Source organism: Corythoichthys intestinalis, chromosome 7 (assembly GCF_030265065.1).
Source record: "Corythoichthys intestinalis isolate RoL2023-P3 chromosome 7, ASM3026506v1, whole genome shotgun sequence".
Classification (NCBI taxonomy): Eukaryota; Metazoa; Chordata; class Actinopteri; order Syngnathiformes; family Syngnathidae; genus Corythoichthys; species Corythoichthys intestinalis.
Genome location: NC_080401.1, coordinates 47,279,546 through 47,287,751, shown reverse-complemented (window position 1 = coordinate 47,287,751; position 8,206 = coordinate 47,279,546). Strand labels below are relative to the sequence as shown.

General features: G+C 39.0%; 1 protein-coding gene across 1 annotated transcript; it reads right to left on the bottom strand.

The window, feature by feature from the left end:
* Positions 1-6,185: 6,185 nt before the first annotated feature.
* On the bottom strand, positions 6,186-8,206 carry foxd2 (forkhead box D2). Its single transcript, XM_057841765.1, has one exon. It carries the CDS (start codon positions 7,791-7,793, stop codon positions 6,714-6,716), a length of 1,080 nt encoding a protein of 359 aa, XP_057697748.1. The 5' UTR covers positions 7,794-8,206; the 3' UTR covers positions 6,186-6,713.

Below are 8,206 nucleotides of genomic sequence, written 5' to 3'. Positions count from 1 at the left end.
TATCGCGAGGTTTGCCTCTTCTTTAAAACACACAAACTCACACATACTTTCACGACACTCACGCTGGAAAAAAGATTAGATGTCAGTTTAAACAAAGTTTCGTTTTCATGAGTATATAACAATAATATAAATATATTTTATTGATCTGAATTCACTTCCAATTTATCACGACCCATCGCTGAAGACAGTTTGAAATGTATTTACAGTATGGAAAGGTTTAATTTTTCATTTTTAAAGGCAATTTTTCCAATTGCTTTTTGTAAAATCCGGGTCTATTCTCTATAGGTTTCACATAAAAAAATAAGAATGGAAAAAGTAAAACATTTTTCGTTAAGAAAAAATAAAATAAATTAATTAAATTATTATTATTATTATTATTTTTTTTTTTTTTTTTTTTTTTTTTTTTGCGAAATGAAATCTTATCTAACGCCCGCACTAAAAGGTCAAAGGGAAAATTCAGTTAAACACACACTCATAGCAGCTGCACCTCTCTATATCAAAATAGATGGAGGGGGCCAAAAAGGTGTCAGTGATCCGAATTCTATCATTACAAATGACGTGCACATTGACTAATTATGCTCTTGCTATGCGTCTTATTACGAATTCTATTAAATTGAGCTCAGCATTATATTGCAATCATATTTTTTTTTTAATTATAATTAAACCGCAAGTGGAGATTCGTATATCACATATGCAACTTACATTTTAGGAACCTAAAATTGTCGTCTTAAATATTAAATACTAAATATTCATATCACTAATGCTGTTTATTTATTTATTTATTTTCTGTACTGATTTTTCATTGCCATCATATGGCGGAAAACACTCAGGTGATTTGCGGTCTTGCTCTGAGATGTCCAATTTGGCCAAATTTCAAAATTGTCCGATATGCATATGTGATACATCATTGGAAAGCTTAAAATCTCAATTTTCTGGGGAGAAAAATTTTTAACAGGAGGGCATTTAATTTTTTTTTTTTTTTTTTTTTTTTTAAACAGCGAATCCCTAACTGGAGGTGAGAGCACGAGAGGGCATAATTAAAGACACCATTATTTTAACGAGATATTATCGCGTACTTACCTCTTTTCGATCTAAAAACTCCATGAAGCATGGATCACCGAGGGCCAAGACACAGCTGTGAATGGCAACAGCCGGATTTTGGGGGGGATTTTATGGGTGAAACATGGTTATATAACAAGGGTCGCGATGCAGAAATCGCAGACAACAAGGAGTGGTCGAGATTTTCTTTTTCATATATTTACCCTTTTAAACGTTATTTTTCAAATTTTCTTTGTTTGGATCGATTATTATCATCTAACATATCAGGGGAAAATGCGACAGTAACAAAAAAAAATACAATAAAGCGATAGTTATGAGGTAGATATCCGTGACTTATTTACAGACACCAATTTTTTCATTGTGACGTAATTTGCTCAAAAGTTCTAAATATGCGAGTGAATAATTTTTGAAAGTCTTTTTTTTTTTACTAAATATTAGACATCAATTCATGATTCAAAGTTAAAAATGACACACATTTCGAATAATGAATATAATTACTTATCTTCTTTTTATGGCTAGGTTGAAACAAAAGCGGTTGCGCGACATCTGTAAACGGGGGTTTCCAGGGTAAAATTAAAAATAGTTCGGGGGCTTAATCCGCCATAAATCTGCTATGGCAGCATATAGACATATTGTTCTATCAAACACCACAGTTCTTTTGGCTTAAATTACAGCAGTTAATTTTAAGAGGGGTGCAAGAACAGAAACTGTTTTTTCAGCCTTGTTTTACACACACATATATATATATATATATTAGGGCTGTCAAAATTATCGTGTTAACGGGCGGTAATTGTTTTAATTAATCACGTTAAAATATTTGACGCAATTAACGCACATGCCCCGCTCAAACATTAAAATGACAGCACAGTGAAATGTGTACTTGTTGTGTTTTTCTGAGTTTTGTCGCCCTCTGCTGGCGCTTGGGTGCGACTGATTTTATAGTCTCCAGCACCCATGAGCATTGTGTAAGTAATTATTGGCATCAACAATGGCGGGCTACTAGTTTATTTTTTGACTGAAATTTTTACAAATTTTATTCAAACGAAAACACTAAGTGAGGTTTTAATATAAAAGTTCTATAACTTGTACTAACATTCATCATTTAAGAACTACAGGTCTCTCTATCCATGGATCGCTTTAACAGAATTTTAATAATGGTAATGCCATCTTGTTGATTTATTGTTATAATAAACAAATACAGTACTTATGTGTTGAATGTATATATCCATCCTGTCTCATCTTTCCATTCCAACAATAATTTACAGAAAAATATGGCATATTTTATAGATGGTTTGAATTGCAATTAATTGCGATTAATTACGATCGATTAATTTCTAAGCAGTAATTAACTCGATTAAAATTTTAATCGTTTGACACCCCTGGCGTATATATATATATATACGCCAAATGAACAAGCGTCAAAACAGTGAATGTTTAAATGTTAAATATTTAGGCAATTGGCTGCCTCGCAGAATTAATCACCTGCATCTTATGGTGTCCTCCCCCGTCTATTATTTTTCCAACTGCAGGTGTTCTCTTCAGTCAGTGTGTCTTCCAAAGTTCATATTAAGTTCTGGCACATGTGGGAGTTGACTGTCCGGGGCTGTATTTACACATTCTAAATTAATTAAGCGCGGGATTCCTTTGTGTGGTGCAAAAACACAGAGAACACTGCAAAGGGGGGAGCGCTGAGGGTTGCATGGTGAAAGTGGGAGAGTGGTCTGGGTGTGGTGATTTATCGAGGTCGGCCGTGGATCGTCACATGCACGGACTGGGCCAACATTCCTCTGTGCATGATGGCAGCAGAAGACAAGTGTGTAGAATATTTTTCTTAAATACTTTTTCGTTATAGTTAAAATCCCACAATTTGTGTTTAAATGCGATTTATTATAGGGATAACGAACCCCATTACAAATCAGCATCATGTGCCAGCAAAACCAGTACCAAAACACAAAGTTTTTCCTGGATTTGTTATGTCTCCTGTCACTATATTAGGCACACTTTCTAATAATGTGCTCAAATGGATTTTCTCTCTTCAGCTAATGTTGCTCGGTTTGGATTGACACGTCAAAATAGATGTATCGATTTAATAATGTGGTTATTATAGTGATTGCGGCTTGTCTCTCGGGTAAGCAATTAGGGGAAGCAAAATATTAGGAACAGCTCTCAGCAGACTACAACATGCCATATTATTGGGGGGGGGGGGGGAATAATAATACTATACCTCCTAATGTGATGCCTCAGCATTTTAAAGACATGATTTGAGTTATTGGATGTAATTCGATTGCAGGTGCCACAGATAAAATGAAAAAAATATATTATATTATATTATATTATATTATATTATATTATATTATATTATATTATATTATATTATATTATATTATATTATATTATATCAGATTGTGCATTGATTTAGACTAAAAAATGGTTTATTTTCCAATCATTATAAAATTCTGTAAAGTGCAGCATGCCTACCATTTACCATATCCACATCTTCTTGACAAACACATACGCAATTGAACAAAGCTGCCCTTTTGTCCTTCAAATCTAAGTAAGATGTATCGATTGGGGATCCAGTTATACTGACAAGGTGGTGAGTTAGGAAATTAGAATTGAGACTAACGATTTTAGTTAAGCTCCCTCCCGTTTAACCCTCTAAAATATTCCTGTGTTGTAATGATATTAGAATTAAAACATTATATTTTGAAAAAAAAAAAAAAAAAAAACTCTAATGTATCAATGGGGAAAAAATAACAATGCATTTTCTTCCAAAGCGCATATGGAAGCGGTTAGTGTGAGGGGGCAAAAAAAAAAGTATAAAAACACTTTTGGAGTCATTTGGCTGTCACGTCACACATCACTCTTGCCTATTCCTTGAGACAACGTCACACAAAATGACGTGCGTCGCTCTCTGACGCTCTCCGAGGGGAGAACCGTCTCGTGTGGGTGGTCCCGGTGTCAGACACAAGCGTGCAGTTGAAGACAAAAAAAAATTAAAGGGAAGATAGTCGCTGGGTGTGCGATTTGTTTGTTGTGGTGTTTGTTTTTTAACAGGAAAAACATAGGTCTATTTCCGAGTCTGTAATCTATTGTAGTCAATGTCAGAAAAAGCGCTGCCCTGTGTGAGTGTGTGCTTGTATTGATGCTTTCTCATTGTTTCATGCAGAAATTCTTTATCAACTGAGATGCGTCTGCACGACAGCCATGTATAGGAGAGTCGCAAGGGAATTAACGTCATTTTAGGAAAACCCATATACGAGGGGGCGCAATCTTTGCTCTTTCGGTCAGTTAGAATATATAGAGGGGAAAAAAATCTCTACATTTTTAAATTTCATTAATGAAGTGAACATTAAGAATTACGAGATTATTATTATTATAAATTAATTAAAAATAATAATTACTTAGAATTTGTTCATTTAGGGCTTTCATTTCTTGCCAAAGATATTTCAGTTCAGTTTCAGTTTTAGTTTATTGTCCCCTAAGAAGGGGAAACTTGTATTAATATAATAATTTTAAAATATAATATAGTATTTTAATATATTTTACAGTAAACTGATATATGTGGACGTCATTTGCGATGCATATACGTCCGTTTTAGGCCTTTAGCAGACAAAAGAGGCATGCATCCCATCAGGGAGCTAAACATTAGAGGTGTCGTTATTTAAAACACACATAAAAGCTAATTCGAACACCCTTTTTTTTCTTTTTTTTTTTTCTTTTTTTTTTCTAATGTTGCAGTTGGACGTCCTATAATGAATTCCTGCTTCAATTAACGTACAATCCACCAGGAACAGGGCCTATTTTGTGCAGCTCCTAAAGGTCACATAGTTCTACAAAATCTGCCATATTAATATATATAGGCTCTCCCTTTGCGGTATATTGTTAGAATATATTGTAGTTCTCAAAAGCTATTTATTTTTAGACTACAAGCCAAATAACTGACATATATTTATTATTTCATTGAGGTGTGTTGCAAATCATTAAAAAGCTTAGCATTTTAATGACAGAAATAAGCATACGTGTTTCTTTTTTATTTTTTTTATTTACCTGTTATAGGTGAAATCTGACTTAAATTGCATAATAAAAATTAAGGCGCCACAGTGACGCACACTGATAACATTTCTGCAAAGATAAATTGATCTATCAGTCTAATAATGCATTTTCTTCGCTAAAGCCAGCTTTTTTTTGTTTGAAGGATGTGCGTGGAGACAGAAGAGGATTCAAAACATATCGCGCCTCATTGGTCGATTTTGCTCATGCAGACTCAAAAGAAGCATGTGTTGGTTTTCGTTTCAAAGCCTTTCAAAATCACCGATGTTGCACGACAAGACAGACGAGACAGGTCATCCCTCCCACGCCTTTCATCCTCAATAATCACGTGTCAAAACACCCGCAAACTAATTTGTCTCTGCGTTTGCGCACAAAGCAAAACTCCGTCTGTCCACCAACATGCTCTGCTCCAAAAAGACCACTGGGCCTGTTTAGGGGGTCCCCCACTGCTTCTTTTTAGTCGTGTTCCGTGACAACACAGACGAGATGAAAGCGGCTCTTGCAAAACCGAGGGCCCTTTGAGAGCATGCTTTTCAGGCACCTAAATGTGTGTGGCTGCACTGGGCCCGGCAAAGAACGACCCCTTGCTGTGCGCGCATTGAGTCCCCCTGGGCTGGGGGTCCACGCTGACAACGTCAACAAACGGCCCCGCAATGCGCATTACACTGGATTAGGAGCCCCAGTGAAAATGCTGCGACAAATTAGCAACGAAAGCCCCCTTAATTCTCTCCACAAAATCTAAAGAGCTTATAGGGATATTGTCCACTTTCAATTACAAGCCACCAAGTTTTGCACAGTGTGTAGTTTAAGGCCCTTTAGAAAAAAGGGTCTTTTTGTATAAGCAAGAGCCACACATGGAATGAATGCTGGCCCCCACACCCTGATTTCCAGCGAATTTTGGATATATTTAAATTAAATGAAAGAAAGCTCTCTCTTCAAAAATCACACTTCATGATAAAATTGCAATTTGAATTTACCTGAACAAAATAGAAGTAGAGTTTTCCTTGTTTTTCAAATGCACAAACATTTATTTTTGTCATTACAACCAAAAAATGACCTATAATGAACACGTATCTTTTGCTATGGCAACACATGACATAAAACTGTATATGAAATACAACCATGAAACAAGTTTAGGTGGAGGTAATGTGCTTTTTTTAACCAACAACATTTAAAATGAAAAAAAAAAAAAAAAATCACAGGAGATTTGTGGGCTGCTGCGATATTTTAAACACATCTGCATGTGCTTTTCTAAGTTAAAAACCTGAGTTGTCTGTCATGTGCCACCTATGTCACCACGCACTAAATTCAAAACAATTATATGATATGAAAAATGTACTCTTGAATGGTGACACGTTTAATTTTAACGGGGTGTTACTTTTTATACAGCACAATGAAGGGCAGGTTAGGACCCGTTAAATGGATCGTTGTTTCTTAAAAGCATCTATTTACAAAGCTTAAATAAACCCTCTTAGGAGCCAAAACACAATACTTATATTTTTTCACCAATAATGTTCAGCCTACCTTAGGACGAAACCACATTTGGATTTTTATTAAAAATATGTTCAGTTCAGGGGAGGTTCTTTTTTTAATGTTTGTTTTTAGAAAGGGCAAGTGTTCAGGTTTTTGCTTGGAAAGGTCTGCCCGTGAGGCCCGGGCTGTAATAAGTCTTGCGACAGGCTCAAGTTGTTGGAAGCGGAGGCCAAAGCCGGGCTGAGCATGGCCAGGATATGCGCCTGTCCGCCCGGCTGCGCGCTGTACGACGACGCGGTAGAGTTGGCCGCGCCGATGATGTTGTCGATGGAGAACGAGGGCCGACTCGGGGCGCTCGAGTCCGTCTTGAGAGGCGCCAGGGCCGGGTAGAAGGGCTTCCTCAAGTCGGCCCCCACTGGCAAGGGAGGAGGCGCCGCAGGGAAGATCGGCGAGGGCAAGGTGCACGGCACGTTTGCAAACGGAAAGGATCCCCCCGCGTGGGCATGGTGGTGTGGGTGATACGGGTTGTGCGCGGCGTGAAAGTTCTGCACCTGAAGTCCGTAGCTGTATCCGTACGGGTTGTATCCGAACCCGGGGAGAAAGCCTCCGGCGTCCCGCAGTATGTCGTTACCCTGGTTCCTCTTGAAGCGCTTCCTCCGGCGCAAGAAGCTCCCGTTGTCGAACATGTCTGCCGAATCCGGGTCCAAAGTCCAGTAGTTGCCCTTACCGGGGTTGCCGGGCTCCCGTGGGATTTTCACGAAGCAGTCGTTTAGCGAGAGGTTATGCCGGATGGAGTTCTGCCAGGCGGGGAACTTCTCACGGTAGTAGGGGAACCTGTTGCTGATGAACTCGCAGATCTCGCTGAGGGTGAGCCGCTTTTTCGGGCTCTGCAGAATGGCCATGGTAATGAGGGCGATGTAGGAGTAAGGGGGCTTTACCAGGGCGCTTTTTCTCGCTTTGTCGCCCACCATGACAGCGCCGGGCTCCGCGCCGAGCCCCATTGGCTCCGTCGGGCAGTCTGAGCTGCTGAGTCCTGGGGAGGACGCCCCTTCCTCGGCGTTCTGGGAGTAGTTATCATCGGAGTCCAGATTGAAATCGTGGTGCATGTATTTTCCGTCTTTTCCGACGGACATGTCCCCCCCGACCACGTCAATATCCACATCATCGGACAATGCAGAGCTGTCGGACATATCCGTCCCTAAAGTCATCCTTATTGTCCACCCCTCCCTTCCTCCTGAGATGGTCTCCTTGAGAGCCCAGTAATACTCTAGAACCGCACTAGAACTTCGCCGCACTCGTGTTCTCGAGCACTTAACGCACACATGTTTCTAGAGAAAAGTAAGAGGACAAAAACAAGTTTGACCTGCAGCTTATGGCGTCTCCTGGAGCTTTGGGTGCATGTGCGAGTGTCATCCAACGGGAAACTTCTGCTTCTTTCTCTCGCCCTCCCGCTCTCTCGCTCGTTTGCTCTGTGTCTCTCTCTCTTTCCAGGCGTACAAGTCAATCACAGATCACCAATCGTCCTCCGATTCACGATTTATGACCCTTACATGCAACTTTAAAATTTATGCATTGCATGAAGAATGTTGCAATTTTCAGGCAGGCTATGTGTACTGATACA

Excerpts from the sequence above, each read along its gene's own strand:
- foxd2 (XM_057841765.1), bottom strand. The coding sequence starts at position 7,793 with ATGACTTTAGGGACGGATATGTCCGACAGCTCTGCATTGTCCGATGAT.